We start from the raw sequence: 27,758 nt of genomic DNA on the forward strand, positions 1-27,758 counted from the left end.
AGGAGTAGTGACATGATGTAGTCTTGTGTTCTGACAATGGTTGTTGTTGGCGACAAAAAACTTTTTAAGTGATGTCAACGTTAATGAAGCTGCTGTTTTTGTCTTTTTAAATGTAGAAATAATCTTTAATCGCGGTGTTTTCGATATACAATCAGAACAATAATACTCAATATGTGTGGGGTGTCGCCGAAGTTTTACGAGCTTTGTCGCCTTTGTTTATCGTGTGATGGTGTGAAATCATCTATTTTCGATGACGAAGGAATTCAACGCAACTTTCCACTTAAAATAATGACGTGTTTGTCTATACTGGTAAGTTGAGTAACTTTAAGTCGGTGTAAGATCGTGTGACAATTGACTTCGTGTAACAAGTATCAGGTAACTTGACATACGTCAAAATGACCATAAATTCTCAAAGCGGAGTCAGCTTATGATTGACGTAAGATAGCTACGTTTAGAATATGTAAATTTTGTTATGTTGTAGAATAGTGTAAGTTTGCATTGCACATTTGGGTTTATGAGTTTTTGGATTTGTAAACAGATAATGACAGGTCCAAATTACAATGTGAACGACGGTGGTGTTTTTTCCTGAGAGTATTATCTGTTTTTCAGGTTTCGGAAAGAGACCACTTGCCGCCTTTAATATGTCATCGATGTGTTTACAAGTTGGATACGTTATACGACTTCAGGGAAGTGTCCAGAAAATCTGATGTGATATTGAAGCAATATTTGACTTACACAGAACATCTTGCCAAATCTCAGGTTAGAAACAAAAAAAAAAGATTTTTGATGTATGTTTTAGTGTAGGTAGTTTTGTTTAGTTTATAACTTCCGTTAGATTAATACAAATATGCACAGAGATAATAGACACGACTTGTCACATAAAAATAAAATGAGGCAATTTTTCTGTGAACCGTATCCAGTTATATTTTAACATAAAGTATTAAAATAAAGTAAGCAGTTAAATAATGTGTTTGTGATGTGAAACTATACCATGACCAAAATGTATTTTATTTTGAAAATATGAATGATAAACTTTGATATAAACTGGATATGCAATAAGAAGCAATTACCGTTACTGTCATGTGTGTCATTGATGACAAGTGCTTTGTTTCACTGTCAAACTCATTATTATTATCTTGTATTCAGTATGATCACACGTTGATATGCTAGACAGCCATTATGTCTACTGTTCACAGTCTCTAGTTCTGAAAACATATTCCTTTCTTAGGTCTCTTCCCTTTCCTAGCACTGTCCTCTCGACAATAAATATCCGTCTTGTGGAAAGTAGTCTAATTATATGTGTCACATCGAGTTGTTTCATTAAAGACAGTTATATAATTTTGATGTTTAATATCTAATGTCGGTAACAAGCAAATTCATGTGTTCTCATGTTGCAAATACAAGTGTAATTGGAAATTTGGTCAAAAAAATATAAATTTTAAGTCTTTAAAATAATGGTGAGCATGAAAAATATATGCAAATGAAGATTTTTAACTACATTTTTGGACGCGTATCACATGTAGTTTTCGCACCAGCTGCTAGAATTCACTGCCATAGCAGCTAGTTCCAACTTATTTAATAATTTTTTTAGCAGACCAAAATTAAAACTAGGTATGTAATTAAACGGCTCTGATAAAAGCGAGAAAGACTTTAATCATTTTTGACGAGGAATTTTATTAGAATGATACTGCCCATCGTGTTAAAATTCACCAAACAGTTCATACTATAAAGTTTCTCTTGGGCTTTGCGAACTTAGGTTCTCGCCATCCGCCACAGATGTCAGCACCGTGGTTACACATTTCCGTTCCGTGAGACTTCCCTTGCATTCACGAAATTACGCCAACCAAGTGCAGTCTACAGAGAGCTGAGATGTTGAACACCAATGTGCTACCAGTGAACCTCTGCAGCATTACTTAATGACCAACAGCACTGAGACATTAAAAACTATTATATTTCTAACAAAAAAAATTTTCTATGTTTTATTATTCTGTAGCGTTACCAATAACATGAATATAAGAAAAAAAATATTATTTTAAAAATATTATTTACAAAAAAAATTAAAGAATTACCATTAGAGAGTATATATATTACAAAAATCTATATAAATATTATTTTTCAACATTTTTGTGAAGAATACCATGTCTTCAATATAGCGTCTGCTGACAACATAAGCTGGACTCAAAATTATCAGTATCATCCGTCCGTTGCCCGTTCAGTCTGTCAATCTCGTGACATTCGGCCAATCAGATGGCCCGAAAAATTCCATCCATCCGTCAGAACTTTGCCAAGCTTTTACTTTTGACAGACGGACTGATGAACTAAATTTTAAGTTTAAAAATGTCTGAAAGGCATTATCTTTATTTTAAAACGTTGTTTAGTTTGTTTATTTGTTAAGTTGCTTCCGTATTATATTCTTAACGTTTTGGTTTTGATATTTGAAATGGTATTTATCTGATACACAGAAGTAATTAAATAATGCTCGATAACTCATATTTTTTAAATAAATATTTTAGAGTTTGTTAAATCATTTATAAGTGCTTTTCGTACATGATCGTCAAACTGCTAAATCTTTGCAAGAGGAATTTCCTCGCAAATATAAGCCTTAGTAATTGAAGTAGCTTGGGTTCTGGGTTAATTCACCGACGTTTCGGTCGACATTGCAGTCGCCATCATCAGGGAGCAGTCAGTAGGTAACTGCTCCCTGATGATGGCGACTGCAATGTCGACCGAAACGTCGGGTGAATTATTCGCCAAAGGATGCGGCCACAACCCAGAAGCCAAGCTACTTCAGACAATGGCCGTGAAAGCCTGCGAACGTTAATAAGCCTTAGTAGTTGTTGGTAGCATCATTGTAGAAAAATATCATGACGGACGTGTGGATCATTGTGACAGGCGATGGACATATAGACCAACAAAGATAGCTATCACGCGAGAGTAACTTTACCTAATGCTATTTTATTGAATGATTCTTTAAGTGGACCGTACGGAACTATCTCGGACCCCATGAGCCAGTAGGCCAGCACTGTGATACATTTTTTGTGAGGCTGTGTGTGTTGGCACGTGAAGCATAAATTATCATTCTTCCAAATATTTTATAGTTTCCACTTGGCGTAAATTTTTTTAATAATCCTTTTATTTTTCTACATCCCTCCAAACTTTTATTTTAAGCACATAAACTGAAAAGTGAAGGAATATTGACAAAAAAATGAATTTGTCATTAAATTATACTATACAAAAAGACCTAGACAACTATGTATGTATTAATGTTTGACTAATAAAATAGTTATTAATAATTTTAAATATTCAATTTGGTTATGTTTGTTTGTTTGATTGTTTGTTCTTCCTTAATATTTTTAATGTACTTACTATGTTAGGGTTCCCACAAACATGAAATCTCAGGTTTGCAAAACAATAGCTATCAGCAATTTTACATACTATATAATATATTAATGTTGTAAATGTGATACACATTTCAATCATAAATGTGTAAACCGTTAATATTTCGTAACACTTATGAGAATTAATTTTATGGTTACAAATAACTGTGTTTTAATTTTTTAAAAAAATTGTTTGAGCAAATAAATATTTGGTGGTATTTTACACAGACTAGTAGTGTAGGCTCAAAAATAACTGTGCGAATTTTGTATTGTAATATATGTGTTTGTTATCTTGCCAGATGGACTAATGGGATTGTGGTGAGGGGAGGTAGATAGGACAGGAAAACATTAGGGAAATTGGCAGAAGGAAGAGTTGCGAACCCTAAAAATCATCTCTTATGAATTCAGGAGCCAGGCACAAAATCTAGGAGCCAGCGATAAAAAAATACTTTTGTGAGCAGTTCTACTTTTTAGATTTAAACCAAACATTCAAGTACTAAACTTCACCTATTTAGCATCTTGGTGCAATATCAGTAATTAGAGTTAAGTTACTGTAATTTAAATACTGTCCCGGTTTCTTAGATCCAGTCAGTTCTGCACAAAACTACTCAATGTCAGGAATGTTATGAGAGGTTCACCCGTGGTTAGGGCTTTCACAACATTTGCCTGGGAACTATAAAGACCGTTTCGGATGCAAAAATTCGTAAGCAACTGCTTCAAACACAAATTAGATTGTAACTGTTTGGTGGAAATTAGTGGCTTCAAAGTTCCTACTTTCTGTAGATGCTCTCGTTCCTTATTATGTACTATGATTAAAAATAACAATATTTTGTATAGATTAGTAAATAATTTTAACACAATCAACAGTATTCTTCCAATAGTAGAAGAAGAAGCTAGTGTTACTACTTTACAAGGCTATTTATTTTAATTTTTATGTGTCCACCAACAGCCATGGATATTTAACGATGGGCGCAACACTTACAGACAATGACAAAATGGTCACTGCAAACACGTTGACAAACCTTCCCGTCGCTACCTAGAGCAGGCAAGCGCTACCCGAGTGGAAGCGACAGCAGGTAGGGACGTCCGCAACCGGCCAACTCACGCAAGGTGACATGCCACGTACTTGCAGCGACCAACACGGAACAAAGAGCAACAAAAAGACGGAAACAATCAAACATAATATTAATCTTCTTTAGTTTTTAATATATTCATTATTTATTCTAAATGTATTTGCTTGTTATATCATATGATCTATCCAATAGATGACTTAGTTATTAACTGTTGTAAGAGTGGATGCAGTTTATTGTATTGTACTAATGCATTTTTTTGTCCTAATTATTTACTTAATGTTTTTAATATAGGCGTAGGTATTACTTCGTGTTGTAAGTCCCTTTTGTCTTTGTATTTTTTTATCTTTGTTTTTCCATTTCTGTGAAAATTTATTTGTTTGTTGTTTGTCATCTCTTTCTATTTATGTATGGTAGACATTTCACAACTCTATATACCTAAATAAATAAATAAATAAATAAAAAAGAGCATCTGTAACTCTGTAAATGTGATAAAAGTGAAACTTCTGTGGCAGTTAAAACCACAGCTCGTAAATATATCGTAAGAGGTAAAATGGCAGAGAGAGAGAGAGCGAGAGAGAGAGAGAGAGAAAGAAGACATTTTATGAATAAACTTGAATCAACAAAATTATTACTCCGAAATAATTGTTCAGGATATGATTAAATTATTGATCAATCAATAATGATTAATTATCAATAAATATTACTCACACCATACAGAAAAACTGTGCATGATACTGTGTTTCTTCAAACAATTCTGTCATTTGGGAAACACGCCAAAAAATATCTGAACGAAATTTGCAATACATGCCAGGCATTGCTAACTATGTGAGAAATGCCAGGGACTGTCCCAACAGTGCTCTCTAACGCTGCTGGTTGAACAATCAGTAACACGAGCGCGCTGGTGGCAAATAGTATATAAATTGCAAGGCACTCAACAGCTGACTGGACAGGATACCTGTATATCTATTTTCTTAAACAAGCGAATGTGCACACACACACACACTCACACACACTCACACTGTCTTGTCCTTTTCTTCATCTCTCATTTCTATATATTTTTTTTTTTTTTTTGGGCAGGGGACGAATGATCACGCAAAGAGGAGAACGATAAACGGGCCCGGCAACGTGTGTAGCACGGTGGTGTATTTATGTCTCTCTGGCCGGGTACCTGCTCTCTGTCCTTTTCGCGAGTCGGGAACGTTTCGCGACAGTGTTTCGACGCGTTGAAACCCCTGCCTCGGAGCTGCAGCCGGGCCGTGCCGTGCCGTGCCCTGGGAAGGGACCTGAAGGCAGGGCGCGGTCACTTGATTTGTCAAAGAAACACATGCATACATTGCGACACCAACGCGAAGTGAATTTTTTTTATCAGAAATATCTAAGTAACACACACATCATAAGAGATTGAGATATTCACAAACCACGTTCACCATCAACACTAATGCATCAAGTCTAAACTTTTACACTCTCTCGCGACGACTTGCATTGCGTTGGAGTGGGCATCAGGAGCGGCGATGGGCTGGCGGCGCGGCACGCTCGTTCCCCGTCCGGGCGCTCACGCGGGGAGCGGCGGGCTCTCGCCGCCCCCACCTTCTCACGTCACGGTCGCGGGGGTGTCCGCAGGAGCAGGGCAAGCGGCCGGCGTCCCCGGCACCCGCCATCGCCCGGGAAGGGGGCGAGCGGGAGGACCCGGGCGCCCTGCGGGCCATGGAGATGGAGATGCAGGAGATGGCGGCCACGGAGGCCCTCGAGCTGCGTCTCAAGAAGGAGCCCGCGGACCCGGACGACGAGGAGGAGCTGTGCAACGGCTCCGTCCCGGATGCCGGCGACGGGACGGGTGAGCGCGAGGACGACGACGGACCCCAGCGGGAGTCCGGGAACCCTGCGGCTTTCATAACTTTTTGAATTGTTACATCTCAGAAACGGTGGCTCGTAGGAAAAAAAAAAGTATCGATACATTTTTTTTATAGATAATTTTATGATCTACAATTTTCGTCCCAGGTACTTTTATGATAAAACGTACTGTTTTGCTGAAAATTTGCGAAAAACCCATTTTTTTTTTTACCTTTGACCTTGAATAAAAAAAGATTTCCGTGCACGGGAATGATGGGGAACTTTTAAATATTATTTATAATTATGTTTTGAACAATTTTACTGATTTTCAGCTTGTTGGGATTTTATATACCTGCACTCTCTTTTTTTTGGTCTAGATTGACCGGACTATTCCTCCTTGAAGCCAATTTGACATAGGAAGTGCCACGCTCCGGGTACGCAGTCACCCGGACTTCGAATACAATTTTTTTTTTTCCAGATGGGTTTTTAGTGTACTGGAATGACGTATGCGAGGTTATGTTTGAACTAGTGCAGCTGTACGGATGGTGGATGGAGACTGGTTTACTGGATTAGTCTTTGTTTCTTTCAGGTAAATATTTGCAAAGTAGGTAAATAATTGTCATAAAAAACATTTTAATGGAAACATCGGGGATAATTTTTTGTACAGATTTTTGTGCGAACACATGTGTTGGCAGAGGATGAGAGTTTGTGAGGGTAAGAGATAGTGGGGAGAGTGTTTGAGTTATGACGGGAGTTTAGGATTGCTGAAATTATTATTATTTCTTTAATTTTTCATGAATTCTCAAGAGCGAATAATGTACTGGCCTGAAAACACACACTTGAGCTATTGAAATACAAATATATAAAATGACAATTTAATTAGGTATTTAAACATGGGCGCGTGCCACAGACTCTTTAAGTTTGTCTATTGCGGGGCGGGCCAACATGGGCACATGTAGGCGTGAGGTTAGAATGACATCGGGACGACGCAGGGTGGGAGGAAAAGGGGCCCGAAGCGGGGCGAGGTACGTCGGGCTTAAGGGAGAGCGTAGCCCTGGTTGACGTAGGACTCTAACACATACAGTTCCTGCCTTTAGTATTTTCGAAAAATACTATTATGAGATCAGAAAAAAATCCAAAGAAAATGTAGATTAACAGTGCATTTTTCGGCCTCTGTGTTGGGCCCGCCTTTGAACTTTAGGCAGGTTTATGTAGAATACCTCCTTGTTAAATAAGTACAAATTTTGAAGAATACTGAGCCTTGAGATGTAATTTTAACACATTATTGACGTCTTAAAAAGTCAATATCAGATTTTTAATTTTATCTAGTTTTTAAGAGTTTCCGAGTTTAAAAGATAATTACGTACAGTACATTGTCATGGACACGGCCGTGTGTTGTACGTGAATACGTATACGTAACAGGTAATGTTTTCTATACAAAATAAAATACACTACTTTTTTATTTTAACACCATACATATTCACTGTAACTATTTTACACTTAATTTTTATATATGCATTCGATAGATTTTGACGAGAGCTGACGATTGAAACCCAAATGAACTTCGTAGCTTCTCACAGTCAAAAGTTATACTTAACGGAAATCTCGAAATGCAGCAAAAAAACGTTAAAAAGGCGGCGCTTTCCCCCTCCACCGCGCGGCGCGACGCGTCAACAGTCCATCACTTGGCGTAACAAATTCTTTGATCCTTTAGCTGTCCGGTGGTGTAATTAAATTTCGGATGGAGATGATAGATACGTAGCTGCAACACCAGACTGTATCCCCCGATTTTGTTATCATTCTTTTTTTTTTAAATAGCCTCCCACTATGGAAGCTATTTTGAAGATGTGTTCATGTCAAATATAAAAACCTTAAAAGAACGGCAACTGCCTTGAGAGGTCGGGTATGGACTGAAGTAGGTTGTCAGGTCTTCTCCAGTGGGTCCCGTTGGACCGCTGCCCTAGTGACAGCGTGTGTGTGTGTGACGGCAGGCGAGGCAGGCGAGGAGGATGACCGCTCCTCCGGCTCGGACTACGACGACTACGGGGCCCAGGGCCTGGACATGTCGGTGGACCCGCGCCGGGCCGAGGACGGGGCCCCGGGGGAGCGCCCCGAGGAGGACATGGAGGAGGTGCACACGGACGACCGCAGCGCCCCGCCCTCGGACGACGACAGCGACTGCGGCTCGGAGCCCCGCCCCGAGGAGGAGGAGGGGGCTAGCCCCCCGGAGTGGCGCGTCACCGTCGGGTACGTCTGTCTCCCTCTCCCGCCGTTCCACGGTCCCCGAACTCGCGGCCGAGAATTGTCATTTCACATTAATATATACATTTAGGTGACATTCCCACACATTTAAGTTCCTTCCTTTGATTTATTTCGTTACAATTCAAGCGTTTAATCATTGATATTCGTTCCCATCGAAGTACAAAAATGTCGTTTAAAAAAGGGTTCATTTTTATTTTGGTTTTTATTCATTCACACTTGTAGCTAAGAGTTGTCGTTCACCCGAATATCCTACCAGTCTTATTCTTATTTTAGTTTTTATTTACAGTACACTCCCGATTATCCGGGAAATCAAGTGGCAGGGCCACCGCGGATAGTGAAAATCGCGGATAATCGTCAAAAGAGCAGAAAATGGGAAACAAAAAAAGGAAGCATAAATTTCAACTTAAAAATTTTAAAAATTTATGTACAGTGAAAGTTACAATTAACCGTAAAAAATTTTAAATGATGCCTAAATTTTAGTAATTTACTGTATAATTAACATATTCAGTAATGTAAACATAAAAATGCTCGGTACTTGCTTCGTAACAAGGATACGGTACTGTACGTACTCAGAGACTTCATTAGACACTGCGTGAGTTCCGAGAAGGCCTGTGGCGTTTTACTGTGTACTGCACACACTCGTCAGTAAAGTTCAGATTTGCTCGCTTGTAATAAAATACAGATTTACATGTGTGCTGTATTTTTTCGTAGCATGCGCGGATAATAGGGAGTTTACTGTATTTGCATATTGTCAGATGCACATCAACACTCCATAGGGAGGTTGTAAGGAATGTGCACTATAAAGACAAAAACAAAAAAAAGTGACAAATCGTACAAGATGCAGAGAACTAATACAACATAGAACAGAAACACAAACAACAACATACACACACAGTAACATAAAATTGAGAAGAAAAACGAACAAATAAAATTGTAGTGACATGAAAAATACAACCAAAAGTATCACGTTATGGTGTTAAATTAAAAGTTAAAGTCAAAAAGTTTAAGTTCACAGGACGTGGATGGAAAAAATATTGTTATTATTGCATAATTTTTATTTATAGTTAATCATTTATTTAATTTATTTATTTAATTAAGATTCAAAGGATGAGCAGAAGAAAAAACTGGAAATTTAAACATCTTCACATGTGAAAAAGAAACTGTTACACAGAATTATGTGGTCTAGTTGAGGTTGACTTGGTATGATAGTTTAAGTGAGGTTCCAAGGTTAGTAAGGTTATGTAGCACGCTTTTAGAAAAATAAAGTAGAGTACATTTTACTGTTAATACAGGGCCTAACAAAGGTTTAAGACCACAAGCTTATTAACATGAAATTTCCCTAGTTCTCGATTTCGTAAAGTTATCAATCATTTCATGAATATTTTGTGAACAGTGCAGACCACGATATATCTCTTTACCCAAAAAATCGTTGTTAGTTTTCAAGATACAATTGCTTTTTAAATTTACGATGTTATTTTTTAAAAACATAAATTTTTAATTATCAAATATTTTGTAAATATTAAATCTATTTGGTTAGTTTCAGTTTCAATTTTTTTTTTTTTTCCAGTATGGTGAGATGTGTAAAATAAAATTAAAGAATACAAAACATAAATAAAAAAATTGTTTTCAAAAAGAATTATTTTTGAAAAAGGTAGAAACAAAAAAATACATACATTGTATTTACATGTTTGAATGCAAATATAAATATTGTCGCGTAAGCTGATGAGACCTTACGGACCGTCCAGATAGTAAATCGAATCAGATATTGATCGGTGCAGCACCAAATTGCAAGTTATTACATGGCTTTAACTTGATTCAAATCATAAAAAAAAAAAAAAAAAAAGGAATCTTTTTAATGTTTGAAAATTCAAGTAACGTCATTATATTTAGCCAAAAAAAAAAATTATACCAAAGTGCATGGTTCAGAAAAATTGATTTTAATTTGTTTGATTGTGCATCTCTTATTTGAATAAGTACTAAACCATAAATGCTCGTTAGATATTTTTATTTTACCGTAAAAATGGAGGATATGAGTTTTACCCCTGTTTTGGACGATCAAGTATTAACAAAGCAGCTTTTATAAAGATGAAAACAGTAACACCTTTGAATATATATATTCTGTTTAGAAGTCGCGCCAGCGGATAGGATTTACTCTACGTTTTTTCAGGGAGCGCATGATGAGCAGCTTGGGAACTACACCGCTGCAGTGCGCCGCCGCAACGCCCTGTATCGTCTTGAGGTTGTTATTTGCACGTTAAGAGCGCAGCGCTGTCGCCCGCTGTCAATTCCCCCGCACCCCCCCCCCCCCCACCAATCATTCACTGCAGCAGCTCAAGTTAGTTCAATGAGAGGGGGGAAGGGGTGTTTGAAGAGTTCGACACTTGTCCGCTAGGGACCACCACAAGTCGATGCCCTGGAGATGGTGGCGATTGCGGCGGTGAACTAACCAACCTACCTCAAATCCGTATCGGAAATTTTAACCTGGGCTGGCGACTTCTATACAGTATATATGAACCGAGGAACGTGGCGTGGTGTCGGCAGGGCGGTGAACACGAGCCTGGGCAGCAACGGGGGCGGGGGCGAGGCGAGCAACCTGCTGCGCACGCTCATCTCGTGCCGCCGGCTCGGCATCTCGCCGGCCGAGGCGGCCGCCAACAACCGCTCGGCCCCCGCCGCCGCCCTCTCCCTGCAGCACTCGCTCAAGTCCCGCAGCCGGCTGTACGCGGCCATCCACGGCCTGCCGCCTCCCCCGCCTCCGTCCTCCCGCGGCGTCGCGGGGCCCGGCTCGCCCCACCTCCTCGCCGGCGCCGGCGCCGCCAACAACCTGGACAACAACAACGGCGACGCGGCGGTCCCGCCCGGGAAGCTGGACGGCAGCCGGCGCAAGCAGAGCTTCCCGTCCAAGGCGGAGCCCGGCGGGCCGGGCGACGTGTACCTGCCCGACTTCACCGGCAGCAACCCCTGGTGCAGCCTGTCCTCCTCCAAGTCGGGCCGGGTGAGTCTCCCTGCGTCTGCCGTGCGTCGCTGACTATCAGCGGTCTGGAGGAGTCGATCCGACTTTTCAAATTACATATACCGTGTTTCATCGCATAATGGTCGCACGTGTCGAAATTGGGAAAAAAAATAACTTCTCACGTAAACGTCGCATGATGTTTTTTGGTCCCGCCAGTAGATGCCGAGCGCTTTGTGTAGGTATCTTTTCCGTATGAAACGATGCATTTTAAAGTCGAGATCTAACATTTATTCTGTCATCACCACTTACTTAATAAATTAACGGGAAAATACGATGTTGTTTGACGTGTAAATTCTCTTATAAAGACGTGTTTTAAAATGTTATTTCCTTTATCTGATCGTCTGCGACGTACCGCTTATAAAAATGTAGCCAGCGCATCGTTCATGTTTGTTTATGTTGCTTCCCGTATAGAGCGCGCGCACGTAGTCGAATATCGATATCTCGCCGAGTGCATACAACGCGTGGTCTCTGTCAGGTGCCGAGTTAACTACATTTGATAGCCCGCATTCTTTCGTGGCAAGTGTGTACTACGACACGTTAGTTCACGTCATATTCAAGTGGCATGCGTTCGCTTTAGAGTTTTGGTTTTTCTATTTAAAGTTGAAGAAAGGAATTATTAATATACTTTGTTTGGCGTGCTCTTGTATTCTCCACCTTTTTTTTTAAATAAACATACTTTCCATGAACAGATTTTGTTTTTATGAATGACTTTACTTAACAAAAATTTTTTTTCCCTACTTTTCAAACTTGATTTTAGAATAAAATGTGCGACGTTTATACAAGAAAACAGTGTATATATAAGTTTTTTAATTATTTGTTACCATTACATAGGCCTACACCATGCCAGACTCATTCGCAAAAAGTAAAAAAAAAAATTCGTTGTAAATAAATGTAGTATTATTTATTCGAAATATTTAGATTTGTGTACTGCAACATTATTCACACTTCGTTTCATATTCAAGATGTTGATTTAATAATTTTTTTTAATGATATTCTATTGTATGTTACTGACCAGAGAAACGAAACAATTTAAAATAATTATTGAAAAAAACATACACCCAAATCCTCTGTTTTAAAAAGCAAAATTGGAATGAAATGAAACCTTGAAATCTTGTCTGTATCCGTTGGTGGTCAGCTGACGTTGGCTCGCGCCTCGTCGGACGTTACTTCGGAGCGAGTGGCGAGGCGAGAAGGTAACGACGCGTGGTGGTGTGGTCGTTGTTGCCGGGGGGGCAGCTGGCGGCCCGGCGGGTGGACCTGGCCTGCACCAACTGCGGCACGATGACCACCACGATCTGGCGGCGCAACCCGGAGGGGGAGATGGTGTGCAACGCGTGCGGCCTGTACTACAAGCTGCACGGGGTGAACCGGCCCGTCACCATGCGGCGGGACACCATCCACACGCGCCGGCGCCGGCCCAAGGGCGAGAAGGGCGGCGGCCGCCACAAGAACAGTGAGTCGGCGGGACCGCCGCCGGAACCCTTCCCTTGTCGTCTCCCGGTCCCGGCGCCCGCGGTTGAGGTTAATTCTACTACAGGTTAGGAAGAAAACGGGTTTTCTTATGGGCGAGTTTGGCACGGGGAAAATTTCTGCCGCTAGGTGCGCTGGCGTAGCGAAAGGTTAACACACTGCCATTTTATGAGGGTGAACCGCATTGAAGTCAAATAAAATAGTCGGTATGGTATTTGGTTATGCGCTTTCTTGTTTGCAAGAATTATATTAACAAGTCCTCCGTAAAGAATGTGTGAATTGCATACAAAAGATTGTAACCTGAAGTTTTTTTTAACAATGATACAGAAACGAACACGAACCTTAACATAAACAAAAAGATCATAATGCATGTTGTAATACCATTTTTATATCTGGTTTGATACCAATGAACTCATCCTACTACAAAGCCTAACGTGACTATCAAGCTGGAAGTCGGGATGGAATTGGTTAGGATATACAATTTATTTTCACGAACCTCGAAATGAATTTCACAAACACAATCAGTTTTCCTCAAGTCTCTATCACTCCTTGGGATCTTTCTGTTCCATAATTCTCTTTTTTTTTTGTCTGCAGGAGCCTTAATTACTTTAATGCTTGCGTCGTACTTTCTACTACATCCAGTTTTGCAACCGGGCACAAAACAACACTTAGGCATATTGAAAAACTAAATTAAAAACTACTTAAAGATGAAAGTTAAGCTATCCTAATTTTAATTTCAAAACAAACTGAGAATCTTTACACATAGTGTTATTTCACTTTGAAAAATGCAAACGGCCCTTTAAATGCATTGAAACAGATGAAAGTGACTACCTCATCGAACACCACTGCTATCTGGCGGCGAAACCAAATAGTGTGCCAAACTTATAACATTGATCTTCCCAACCTGTAGTAGAATTAACCTTACCGCGGTGTTTGATGAAATAATTTTGTGAACGGAACGGAAACGTGTAACCACGGTCCTGCCATCTGTGGCGGATGGCGCGAATTAAAATACACAAAGCCAAAGGGAAACTTTAAAGTAGTAATTGTTAAATGAATTTTAACAAGATTGGTTATTCTTTAAAAAAAAAAAAAAAAACTTTTTTTTTTTTAAATTAGGTCCATAGCCCGGGTTTGGTAAATTTTTTCCAAGTCTTTTTTCGCTTTTACAAGAGCCGTATAGTTGAAAATTTTGGTCTTTTGATCAAATGATTCGTTAGTCGTCGCAGCTGCTCCGGCAACGAATTCTAGCGGCGGGTACGGAAACTGCGTGTGATTTGCATCTAGAAATTCTGTTGACATCACAATTTACGTATGTATGCTTAGAATTACTTCAAAGAATTCTATGATATTTTTTGTGTCTAAGTTTCGTGCCTGAGCAGCGTTAAAACTGCAACCCTGTGAAACGACAGTACCATACTGTTTCACGAAAAAAGAATAAAATCTAGCGTAGTGTCAAACTAATTTGCGTTTCATTAAAGAGTGCTGTTGTGATCGGCGAGTGTGACTTAAGCTGTCGCTAAAATATTATGAAACTCGACTTCGAATGTATTATTACGGAACTCGGCTCAACCACAAAAAAAAATTTGCAGACTCCTAATGCGTCAAAGAATTCGCTCGCCTGATTTAAAAAAACGCACGCTTGATTTCGTTACATGATTAAATTCGGCAAGATCTTTAAAATGTAAATTTAAACGTGAAATTAACTTTTCCAGACATTTGAGAGCTTACTTTCGATTGGTAATTAAGTTAAACATTTTTATTTTCAAAACCAAAGAATAAAACATAAAGTAAATCTAAACGAGCCAAAAAAATAAAAATTACTGATTGGGCGTAGTTATATACAGTTTAAAATTACACAATCATAATTTGTTCTGATATACCTATTATGATCTGTGAATAATCAAAATGAACCACAGTCCATGTCTGAGGGTTAATTACTCAACTGGCTGATTGGCCCATTAAAGTGACTGGACATTTACACAATGTTGGATAGAGAACTTCATTTCCCTACTATTTTGGATCATGGCTCTATTACCGATAATCACTTGGACTGGACGGCTAACTACATATATATTTTAACCATTTTTTTAACATGTGATACAATTTCTTAAAAATAAATTGAGTTTTAAATTTTTATAATCTGTGTAGTTCAGATAAGCCAGTTTTACTTTACTGTAGTATTCAATAATATTTATTAATATGTATGACTGTTCCATGTCTCGTATCCAAGTTTATCCCTATACACATTTATGTCATTTATCCCGTAGAACATGATCAGGGTGTGACATTCTGGAAAGTCAAGAGAATATATATAATCTCACTATATTTCTATATATAGAATATCTATCTCTATACACATATCTATATATATCCATCCATATCTCCATATCTATATCTCTTTCCCCCTATATATCTCTGCACACCTCTAACTATATACCTTGCTCTATATATCAGTATATCTCCCTCTTTCTATCTCTCTACCTCTCTACCTCTCTATGTCTATATATTCCTACCTATATCTTTATCTTCACAAAACAGAAGACAAACACACATTCATTTATGTGTGTATTTTTTACCTATCTGTATTTTTATGTAATCTTTTTTATCTTTACACATATGTGACATAGTTATATGAAGACATGTGCATATTCAATTGCATCGCGTCAAAATTTCAAAGCAATCAGTGACGAAAGATCTGATATCTTACACGTACACCTAACAAAGGCTTGTCGGCCCAGCGTTATCGGACGGTCCCGCCGGTGTGACCGCAGAGCTGGTGGCGAACGGCGGAGTGCCCGCGGAGGACCCGGTGGACATGCTGGCGGCCCTGCGCCGGCAGATACAGCCCCACGTGGCCCTGGCGATCCGGGCGTCGCCGCCGCCGCCCCCACCCGCCGCCGTCGTCAAGACGGAGCGCGGGCCCTCGGACGACGAGGAGGGGGGGGAGGGGGAGGCGTCGGCGGGCGACTCCGGCCCGAGGCCCCGGGACGCCGACCGGCCGCTGAACCTGGTCGCGGCGCCGGCGGCCGAGTCGCAGTGACCCCGCCGGTCCCCCGGGCCCCCTCCCGCCCCCCGCGCCGCGGGGTGACTCCCCCCGCCACCCTCTCCGCGGGCCAAACACGCAGACGAAGTTTAAACTGATGGGCAATAACCAAGACTGAAAATATATATATATATTGCACAAAAAAAAATAATGTTTTTTCGTGGAACAAATAATTTTATAATTGCGTTATTTATACTTTAAAAAAAAAACATGTGCCACGCAGTACTATATTAGTACACTGTTGCATGATCGTTTATCCAAAACAAAAGAGAAAAAAAAATTTATATAATTAATCTCCTCCTTTAACCCGAATCTCGCTTTAGTGAGAACCGCGAGATTATTTTTGTGTGCCGGTGCACTTTTGTCTAAGGCTTTTTTTTTAATAATTGATGAACTAATTGTTTTTTTTAGCACGAAGCCAGGCTGCAGTTGGATGACTTGAGTAAGAACTTGTGCTCTTTGGGCGGACTTTTTTTTTTAAATTATAATTTCTGCGTGTTTGTGAAAATGACTGCTCGATGTTCAAACTAACGATTTTAAAAAATATATATATAGCACGGACGTCAAGAAAACTGTAGTCAACAATGTTCTCTTATGTACGAACGAGTAATGTCGTTCTTTATCAATGAAACCAAACCTGTGTATTTTTTATATATATGTATATATATATATTTATATCTGTTTTATCTGTAACAGTCTCGTCACGTCTGCACCTGCGTCTGGCGTGGTTTCTTCTCGATTAAATAGAGATCAAGCGGTAGCAGACGTCTACTTGAGATAAGGAATCTCAAATTCTAGAGTGGAGGGTTGCGCATATGTAAGTGGGCAGAAATGGGTTTTTTGATGTTACGAAGGCAGAGCGTGAGAATTGGGGAAATAAAAATCTTCCGACGATTGGCCGGGATCATGTCGCCTGCTTCAGAAGTCTCCTGGCGACAGTATGCGATAAATGAATTTTTTTTTTTTAACTTCATGTTTGATTGTGCGGATGTTTGTGGGAGTAAATATCGTGCAGCTGTTAGCGCCATTTCATTTTTCAGGTTCATTGGCGAAAAGGTGTCTGTAGCCCAGGAAAGTCGTGAAATTGCCGGACTAGTCGGGAAAAAAGTTTCGAAATCAACTCAATCTCTCATTTGTTGACACCTCACTTCAGTTAACTGTCACAAGTGAAGTACAAATATTTGGAGACTTGTCTACTTGAATCATCCGGCAATTATCTCTGATATGATTTTAGCTTTCTAGCTTGGAAATAGACTTGTTCGCACAAACAGTGTATCAATTTTTATTTTGCATTTATATAATGATGACCCTGTAATATGAAAAAAAGGTTTTATGAAAATTATGTTTCAAAGTTTTAAAATTGGTACACTAGGTATTTATTGTAGCAGATAGGCTGTCTTTCAGTTACTACAGTTTTTAAACTTTTTTTATACATAAAAGTTAGTTTCGAAATATCGAGCAGTCGTTTGAGCGTCCAAAGTGCTTCGTCTCGTGTGAAACTGGGATCTGAAGTAGTTGTGCATGAAATAAGCTGGGATATTTCGCTTGCAGTGTAGAGTATTTTGGGTATTATTTTTTTTATTCTCCATAGTGCTGAAAGCACGTTACGTAGCATTGCGTAACCGTAAGATGCGCTGCCGAGCAGCGAGTGTTACGGAGGGTGGAAAACAGTATTTAGTATCGCAGGTACTTGGGGAATGGTTTTAATAGCGCCAGTTTAGTTTCTACCCCTTTCAAGGGGGTGAAGTAGTATGTTATAATAACTGATTTATTACAATATTATTGTGTTGTGTTTTTTTATTACTGATTGTATTTAATTCAAAGCCGTGATTTGTAATTTATTTTTGCCTCTCTATTTTTATCTTTGATCTTGAACAAATATTGCAGCTCTCTTAATTGTATTGTTTTTTAACTTATGTGATAGCGAGTTTACTCAGACAATTTTTTAATAAGTAACTAAGGGATTTTAGTATTAATGATGTTGAGTATTTTGGTGAACAACGTTTTGTTGTAGATATTTATTGTTTAGATTATAATTTTTTTTTTATTGTGTGATTATTTGCTACAAGTATTAGTTTTTTTGGCACCTGAAATGTCTAAGGTGGGCAGTTATACGGCAGTATCAGAGTTGTAAGATATTTTCTTGTGTAGTTTGTTACATTTGATTTTTACAGGTTGTTTTAAACGGTATAACTTATATTCTCAAAGAGATTTCAGTATTGACAGAATCATACTTGCGTGCAGACTGGTTGCATTGTTTCATAGCGTAAGACATCCAAGGAAGAAGTTATCGAATTCTGGCACAACTCTGTTCACAAAGTTTTCAAGATGATCACTCATCTGAAACAAAGTTATTATTTGTACACTTGAAACTATTTTTATATTTTTATCCTGTGCCATTTGGTAGGAAATGGTTTAACCCCAAAAATGTTATTTGGTTTGGTTAACAAAAAAATGTTTTTTCTTGATGTTTACTTGTAATAGTAATAGAGCATTTTCTGTATTTGTACTGATTTTTTTTAGTAACAGTTTAAAAATGCTCATGCAAAAGCTACACTGATACTATAAAATGCAACGCATTTTAGGTAATAGGAGGGGAAAAAAAATCATCAAGGTTCAGAAAACAAAAATTATTTTAGTCTGGTGTTTGTTTACAAGGCCTGTGCAAATTCTAGTCTTTTTGGTACGAATAACAAATCAAGTATTTCAAATATCTTCAAAGTCCAATTTAATTGTGAATATTGTTCTCAGCGAAGCTGTATTACACCTATTTTATTAAAATTTAGGTTTGAATTTAAAAAAATAATCCTCAATGTTTGTAATATTTGAATTGATTAAGTTATTAACCATTTTGACTCTGCGTGTAACATTATTCCATAAAATTATAAAATAAAAATGTGTAATATTAACGTTAAACATTCATAAAAACAATTGAAGTGCCACCTTTTGATTTTTTTTTTTAAGTAACCAGTTTTATTAAGCCAGACTTGCATAATACATAACAAAAAAAAAACTATTGTTATAAAATATCTTAGGCTTTGAATGTTTTAAAGCTTTGCAACAATTGTAATGCTTCACACCATATGCGAAGCTTTGAATCACAACTGAAGCTTGGAATAAAGCAAACAGCAAATTTCCTGGCAAAGTCACATTGAATATAAAAAGAGCTTCGATTTATTCGCTTAGTAGATGATTCGCACAGGCCTATTTACCCAAGAACATTGAACCTCTTTTTGTATTGTTACATAGCCTAATAGAGATTACAGTGACGAATTCTTGCCCCTAACAGATCTCTCTGCCTCTTTCGTGGTAGAAATATTTGTTGAGTTATGCAAAAAAAAAATTGTAACTAAAAAAAAAATTTGTTGCAACCAGTCTGCTAATTATATATTTAATATATATGTTTGTAACTAGTACCCCTTGGATTGCATGTAACACTGTTTGTGTTTCGTTTTATACTTTTTTCTTTTGTACTTCTCTTTAACATTTCTTGGAAATGTACGACGAGTTGCGATGTGTGGTCAAACTCTCTACGTTACTGGGCAGCTGTTAGATTTGTATGCCTCCTGAAGTTGTTAAATTTCTCTCTCATACTGATTTAGTCACTAGTATTATAAAATAATAATAATAATATATGCCTATATTTATTTTTTAATTTGACAGAAAATATAAAAAAATTAACTTATCAGATGCATTGTCAAATAGTTATTTGTGAAAATTACTGTTTTTGCTTGAAAAGTACTAAAAATACTAAGTCCTCTCTTGGTTCGGATGACATGAACTACTTATTATTTATTACTGGGAAGAAAAAAAAAACTGTTTATGTATTACATACTAAATTTATGTAACAACTTCTCATAATTATTTATATATTTGCAGTATCCTGGATAGCAAGTAGGTAATTTTTAACATCATCTTGTAAATGATTTTAGTTTCATAAGTTGAATTTTTTATTTTGTGTGTCATTTTATTACGTCATGCAATTTTAATTGTAGCACCTACTGTTTTTAATTAGTGCCTCGTAAGTTGGTAGTATGTGCATTTTAATTTGTTTTGATCGGTCATGCTGCCCAGAGAGTTGAATAAGTTTTATACAAACATGTGATCACAGTAGACTCCCGACCATGGGGTCCACAAATAACTGAAAAACAACGGTTAGAGCAAGTTCATGGTTAGGGGGGAACAGTAAAATTAAAAACAAATATTCCAACTATCTAGACAAACACTGGGTAAGTTTGTACATTATAGGTACCAAAGTGTTAGAAGTAATTCACGGAAAATATTGCAGTACATCTCACCGAAACGAAGGCGTATTTCACGTCTAGCTGGTCGTTAATTTTTAATTTTTGTCTAATATCGAGTAACACTCGTTTGCGTTAATTATTGCACGTTACCGAATAATCTGGAGTCTGCTGTGTATGTTTTGTTTATTTTGCTTGTGTGTGGGGAAACTTCCAAAATGTTTATTCTTCTTGCCTGAGTCTGTTATTTTTCCCAAGTGCACTGGGAGATCGAACGCAAATCATGTTTTTCTTCTTGCCACCAGGTGGCTCTACGCTGCTGTACGGGTTGTTTCTGTAATGTCAGACTTTGCTGAGTGAAAGAAGTAATTGATCGAAACTAAAACACCCCCTCTCCATTCACTGTGTTTTTTTTTCTACCTGATATTTTTAATTAACTTAATCTATACACCTATCGATCAACTATTATTTTTCTTTTTTTTTCATGTCAGATCTTGACACTTGATGTACAATTCCTCTCCGGAATATTTTGACTTGTATCTGTGTCAGTGTGGCGTACATAGATGCGGAAAATATGCAAGGCTGTTGGAAATAAAACCAAAACTTAAGTACTTCACAGAATGCCTTGCATAAGCCATGAAAAGTTTTAATTACTGCGACAAAGCACACGAAAATATATTGCGTAGCAATATTAAAAAAATTAATGATCAAATGTTTATCACCGTATTTGTCTTTGGAAAAAAAAGACAAAGTATGATCTAGTTTCAGTGAACCATAAAACTTTGTCTGTAGTGGTGGTGATACTAATATCGAAACATGCCCTTCTGAGTTATCGGTTGTGTAGTTTCCTCTATGCAACCGATCGAATTAATGGGCGGATGAAGTGACGGATCACCGGAACGAAAATATTTAGTGTCGCTTGTGGTTTGGAAAAACTGTTTCTTCGGGAATAGCAACCCTGACATTACAAGTACGCCCTTGCAGCTGTGGAGGAAAGCTACTGAGATCATAAATCTATTCTTGCCAGGGGCGGAACGCCGCGGAAGCTAAGGTATGCGTGAGATTTGAGTGAGATTATTTATGAATTTTTGTGTGAGTGTGTTTGTGTTTATCTTTTTTTATTGTATTTACATTGTGATGTTACATGATTAATAACTATATTTATATTAAAAAAAATTTTTTAAAGGTATCTTTTAAAAGTATTAACGTGAGTATACTATTGATTGTATTAGGTTCTTTGTGACTGACTAATGAATTATTACTTAACTGTGTGTGTGCGTATATGTTGTCCCCCTCTTTATTTTATTTTTAATTTTTTTTTAAATTTTCAAGCTTTCCTTAGTTTTTAGTTTATTTTGAGCAACAGCGACTTGGCTTTGTGTTGTCTACTTAACGCATTGAGAAATCTTTGCCTCTTTAAGACTGCAAATTGATCTTCCTTCATAATAAACCCCCCTCTTCCCATTATTAATGATATTTTGAATTGTGAAGTTACAATTTTTTTTTTAACCATGTAGGAGTGGAAAGGGGGGGAAGACAAACCCTTTTGTAGAGTTGATGAAGGTTTAGAATACTCGTTAAATTATGATATTCAGATGTGACGTATGATATTTAATTCCTCCCAGCAAAAATCTGAGTAATGCTCTCTAATAGTATTATGACATGTGTTAATTTTTGTGTGTAGTAGTATTACGTTGATTAATGTGGTAAAATAACTGCACTGAAGAATAACATGCACTGTGAATGACGTACTAAAAAAAGATATTACTTTCTAACGATGCTCTCTTATTATGTTTTTTTTACGTTTGTGTTTTTGTATGCACTGTAAGATAGCATTAAGAGCCTGCCGAGTGTTATTTTAGCAATAATGTGACTTACCTAACCAAACCTGTAACTTGCCCTGCATTGTACGGCAGCTATTGTTTGCTACCAAAATGAAGAATGCCTGTAAACATGTATACTAATGGAATGTATCTCAATATGTTGTGTACACTGTGATCCAAAATTTAATCGCCAGCTTACGTTATGTTCTGTTTTATGGTTTTCAGACCTATTATCGCTTCAGGTGGTGTTTTTGTGACTAGCAGTTTGCGAAACAAGTCAGTATATTTTTTTTAACGCCATATTTGTTGAATGCTTTTCTGAAAAAATAAATGAGTACAGTAGAACCTCGTTTATAAAAACCTTATTCATAAAAAAACAAAATTCTCATTAGTGCAAAGTGTTTTCACAAATTAGATAATAAATATAATTTTAAAAGGTTGTTCAAACCTATAAAATATGATTATTATATAGTACAAGGTTCTTGTTTTTTTTTCCCCTACTGTGTAACAATCTCATCCTTTCAAGAATGGTGAATACAAACGTTACAAGATTAAAAGATAAACTGAAGTTTCAAATAAAATAATAGTAATGCAATTGCTTAGTTCAGTTTACGACGAGCGAAACAGCTTGGAAGTACATATTCCTCCTAAAATTATACATACGTACATTTATATATTTTCTATAACTTTTTTTTTTTAACAACAGTGTACCTAACCTAAAATTGTATTTTATTATTCCTATATGAAATACGTTAGGCGTTGTAAGAATTGTATGCAATAATTCTACTTAGCGGTTCTATGCACTCGGTAACTATGGAAAATATTTATAACTTAGTTTATAAATTATATAAATTTTGTGATATAACAAATTTACAAAAGTTTGTTAGTACAAACCTTTTTTGTGATGTTCAGGATGAAATAAAAAATGTTAACTACCAATTTTTTGTATGAATAAGTATGGTTTTCAAATTCTCTTTATATTTGTGAGCCATGCGTGGCTGGTTCAAAAAAATTTTAATGGCGATGCGATGGCTTATTTTGAGATCACATATTTGTGACGTTGGTTTGGCATCAAAGTGTTCACCAAAGACTGACTTTCATTCCTCGTTCCTGCTCGCATTATTTAATCGTTTCTCACCGGTGAACTGAGAATCTCAAAACGATTTTTCCTGTGCCTGTGTTCGATCTAGCTGCATTCTTTGGATCACTGTGTACTTGGGATGCCGTCTGAGCGTGTGGAAGGATCGTACTTAAAGACTAACGTTGCCTGCAGCGCTTGGTAGGACGTTCAGTCGTGATCTGTCGAGAGTCTCTTTTCCCCGGCTGCAAACAACTTTTTTTTTTTCGAATCGCATGGGTGCGCAGAATCGAGTTTCGCTGTGCGAGGTTTCGACAAAACTTGCATTGCGTGAGATTCCATCTTCTGTGGAAAACAAGAGCCAGTTTCTTGTGTTGCATTTCTCTAGTGACTTTAAAAGAAATTATTATTGTTAATAATACAACAAAAAAATTCTGTGTAGTGCAGTCATAAATTTTTTTTTTCCTCGCCCACTCGTGTGTTTGGAAGGAAAAAAAAGTATTGAAACTTCTTTTGATGATGTTTTTGCAATGTGAAATTAAAACATGCACAAATTAAGTAACTTTTGGTTCTTGCTTGCCGAAGATTCGTGCGGTGTTAAAATATAATTTTTTTAATGTTTGCAATACCATCATGAGGATAGTAGCAAAACTTTTTAACCTTTTTTTGTTGTAGTTATGCGAATTGACAGTAACAGGGTGTCTACAGGTTGTGAAAGTCATGGCAAAGCCTGGTTACGAAAGTCGTGAAAAAGTCGAGAGGATTTTATTTCCAGTCAACTTTTTGCCAATCTTGATTTGGTTTTTTTTTTTTTTTTTCACGCTTCGCTTCAGTATTTTGTCGGTTATTAAGTGAACATAAATTGTCAGAGATTGTCTACTTAAGTTATTTTGAAAAACACGTTCCTGGAAATAGTAGATTTATTTTTGTATTATATTTAAATTAGTTCATTTAATTTTAAAAAATGTACCTGTGTGGTGAAAAAAAAATTAATAAGAAATTTTTATCAAGGGGGATCAGGCCTCTCTATTTGAAACTGCAATAAAACCTCCGTGCTAAATATTTCGGTTTGACGTGCCATAGGACTTGGCTTTGACTACTTGTTGAAGTCAACACTTGTGTACTGGTGTTACCAACATGACGGATAGTAGCAAAAAAAAAATTTTTTTTCTCTCTCTCTCTTGCAGAACCTGCGGGAAATAGCAAGTTATTTCTTCGTTGACTACTTGTTGAAGTCAACACTTGTGTACTGGTGTTACCAACATGACGGATAGTAGCAAAAAAAAATTTTTTTTTCTCTCTCTCTCTTGCAGAACCTGCGGGAAATAGCAAGTTATTTCTTCGTTGCATTTACAGACTTGAGCCTGCAAGTAAACATGTGGTCGCAACAAGATACGTAATGGAAAGTCTGGGAGGTGCGATTTATGCCATTGTAAGACATGCCAAAACTTGGGGTAAACAGTTCAAAATTAGAATTATAGCAAAAAGTTGGTTGGAGGGGGGGGGGGGGGGGGGGGATCAAAGATGGCAGGGCCAAATTCCCTGTAAATGGTCTCGGAAGTCCTGCAATTTGTTCACCGGGTTACGTGTAGACACCCTGTGTGACAGTGAACCGCCAGTGCTTCAGTTTCCGGTTTTAAGTGGAAAAATGTGTGTTGCAAGACAATAAAACGCATTATATTACTATTGACTAGCAAAAACAATAAATTATTGTACTGTCGCGCTCCACGCAAGTAGGTAATTGTTACGTGCACGTTTGCCTGTGTTGGTAGCGTAGAGCTGTCTGTGTTGTTGTGCCGGTCTCTCGTCTGTTTTGTTGCAACTATGTTTAAAAAAAAACCGAACGTTGTGTAGTGACAAAGTGTTACACATTACGTACTTGCCAAATGCCCTTCATGGTAACATGACTAATATGCCTCCGAGTATAAATATTGCCTGCATGTTTCATTGTATAAGAAAGTGCCTGTTAAATCTATGCGTGTTTATCTTAAAAACCGAAGGTTGTATTGGATTGTATAAATGTTGTGAAAATTTATTATTCTTGTTTAGTGTGAAACTTGTGAAGGTTGTTTTCGTTCTGTAATCGACTGTTTGTTTTTAATTTGCAAGATTTTTTTTTTTTTGTGTGTGTGGGATTGGCACATTATTGTTGGAGTTTTTCTACGTGAAGTTTCATGATTAATAATCACTGCAATAGAGCCAGCATTGAGCGAAAATGTGGTGGCAAGTTGGTATCATCGCTACAGGAGCCTGGTTGTGATGGAGGGTGTGACGTCCATATTAAAAACAAAAAGTTCTGTGCAGAATGTTACTGGTTTTAAAGTAGAATGCTTGAAAACTCGCCTCGTCATGGGTGTACATGTGTCGGTGAGGCGGGATGATAAGCGTGACGCTCGCTGGTGCGTATGAGCGGTGACCGTGACATTATATATGGCGGAGAACAGAATACGACGGTTTATTGCAAGTCCCTCAAATGCTTCTAAGAATCTGCCCCAGCTGTTCATGCCTGAAAGTTACTCTTAAAACACACGTTTCATCCATTTTCACACTTCTAAAAATACAGTTCGAAAACGGAATCCGGAACACCTACCCGTCCTGGGAGCATTTGTAAATGCTTTATGTAAACAGTTATTTTTTGCCCGAGTAGACGGCCCGTGATGTGTGCTCACAGGCGAGTCAGTTCGAAAAGAGGGACAAGCAAGCAGGCAGACACGATAACCAAAATAAAATTGCAGCAGACAGGGAAAAAAAAAATAATTTTGTCAGCTCGTTTCAATGTAGTCTACTGTAGTTAATGCGACTAATGGACAATACATAACTCGCCATCTTCAAAAGATGTACACAGGAAAACATTTTTATTAATTTTTATTTATATATTTTTTGTTTAGTTCGTCATCCAACATCTGGAGGCCAATTGCAAAATTTTTTTTGTTAATGTTTTACAGCTCTTCCAAAATAATTGCAATCTAAAAAAATTTTACAACAAAATCAAGCTAAAATTATTTTTTTATGGTTTTTTAATTCATTATTTTTTCACAGCTTTCCCAAAATCATGACAGGAATACAAATAAATATTTTTATTTTAATGACAAAAGCAAATTAATTCATATTTTATAGTAGTTTTTAAATATCTTTGTGTTTAATTTTCTTCCCAGTAAAATGTTCCTATTTTTGTAACAGTAAGAATTAAAGTTTTTAACGCACCTATTTATTAAGCTGTTCTGCTATTAAGCTATGACAGGGGAAATAATTTTTTTTTCTTTCTGTGTATTGTCTCCATAAGTTTTCAGGTGGTGACTACTTTTACTGTTGTTAATCTCTTTAAACTTGTTTCGAAGCAGCCTATCATTTCCTCTTTTAACGCTTAATGTCCGCGATTTGTGTGCAGCGATCAGTTGCTCTTAATTTGTCTGAACACATCGAATGCTGATCAGAAAAGAGTACTTCTCTTTATTCTGAAAATTGTTTTACTGTTAACTTCACAGAGAATTTTAATTTTTGTTGGACAAATTCTCTTAACTATCATTTTAATTTCATGAAAATACAGCAGTACCCACACAAACTTTAGGTACCTTATATCTCACAGGTACAGAAGGTGTTCTCTTGCAAGTTGTGTTGAAAGAATAAGCAGTGAAATTAGTTTACAGAGTTCTCAAGCATTCTCTTTGTACACCACCGTCTGACTGGAATAAAAAAATATTTTTTAAGGTTACAATAATGCATCATTTGGAGTTGATGGACAAATTTTTTTTTTATACTTTAAACTTCTTTAATATAGGGGCAATTGAAGTGCACATTCAACAGTTTCCACTGTAGAATATAATTTTCCTCTCTGCTCGCTTGCAGTGCGATAGAATATTTCTGTGAATGTTGCCCACAAACTCGACAAGTTGAAAGTTACATGAACTCCTGTAGCAATACTGAGATTATTTTTAAGTGGATGAAATGTGGCAAAAAATTTTTTCATCCATAAAGTTGTTTTTTTATTATTATTGTTGTTTTGTCTCAAACTCCAAAGTACTTATTCCGCGATGCGTCAGCGTCCGTCTTCCCGGAAACTAAATGCCACGAGGTCTCTTCGAAGAATTTTGTTTTGTACGTCTTTGTCGTCGGGGTCTGATGGCAGGATTTGCCGAGGGTGTTGTCAAATATGTAAATATGTATTTTGTGCATGTGTGCGTGCGTGTTATCTGCTTGGGGAATCAAAGTCTTGGGAGGCGTGCGTGTCGCGGCCCGGGTCGAACACGCACGCCTCCGATTCGAGGGTTAAACATATGCTTGTGCGTAGCTGGCTTCTTTTTTTTTCTAATCCTATGGAAAACTACTGAGCGTGTGATAGGGAGAACCCTCGTAGAGAAACATTTTTATATGCAGAAGAAGCAAATATATTGTAATATACTGTATCCTGTGAACTTATCAATTGAATGTAAAAGAAAGAAAAAAAGTTTTTTTTTTTTATACATAATATTTTACTTTTACTTTTCAATTTAACAAGCAGGATGTAGAATGTGACATTGAAGGTTAATAAAAAAAAGTTGACAAGTT

General features: G+C 37.4%; 1 protein-coding gene across 1 annotated transcript; it reads left to right on the plus strand.

Annotated features, from left to right (window-relative positions):
• On the plus strand, positions 1 to 27,758 carry LOC134541403 (uncharacterized). Its single transcript, XM_063384826.1, has 7 exons — positions 1 to 309; positions 610 to 759; positions 6,071 to 6,284; positions 8,272 to 8,527; positions 11,084 to 11,537; positions 12,792 to 13,008; positions 15,800 to 27,758. Exons 1-7 carry the CDS (start codon positions 172 to 174, stop codon positions 16,066 to 16,068), a joined length of 1,698 nt encoding a protein of 565 aa, XP_063240896.1. The 5' UTR covers positions 1 to 171; the 3' UTR covers positions 16,069 to 27,758.

This window comes from Bacillus rossius, chromosome 18 (genome assembly GCF_032445375.1).
Source record: "Bacillus rossius redtenbacheri isolate Brsri chromosome 18, Brsri_v3, whole genome shotgun sequence".
NCBI lineage: Eukaryota > Metazoa > Arthropoda > Insecta > Phasmatodea > Bacillidae > Bacillus > Bacillus rossius.

Excerpts from the sequence above, each read along its gene's own strand:
- LOC134541403 (XM_063384826.1), top strand. The coding sequence starts at position 172 with ATGTGTGGGGTGTCGCCGAAGTTTTACGAGCTTTGTCGCCTTTGTTTA. Across the intron at positions 760-6,070 it reads AACATCTTGCCAAATCTCAG|GAGCAGGGCAAGCGGCCGGC; the intron begins GTTAGAAACAAA and ends GGGTGTCCGCAG. Across the intron at positions 6,285-8,271 it reads GGATGCCGGCGACGGGACGG|GCGAGGCAGGCGAGGAGGAT; the intron begins GTGAGCGCGAGG and ends GTGTGACGGCAG.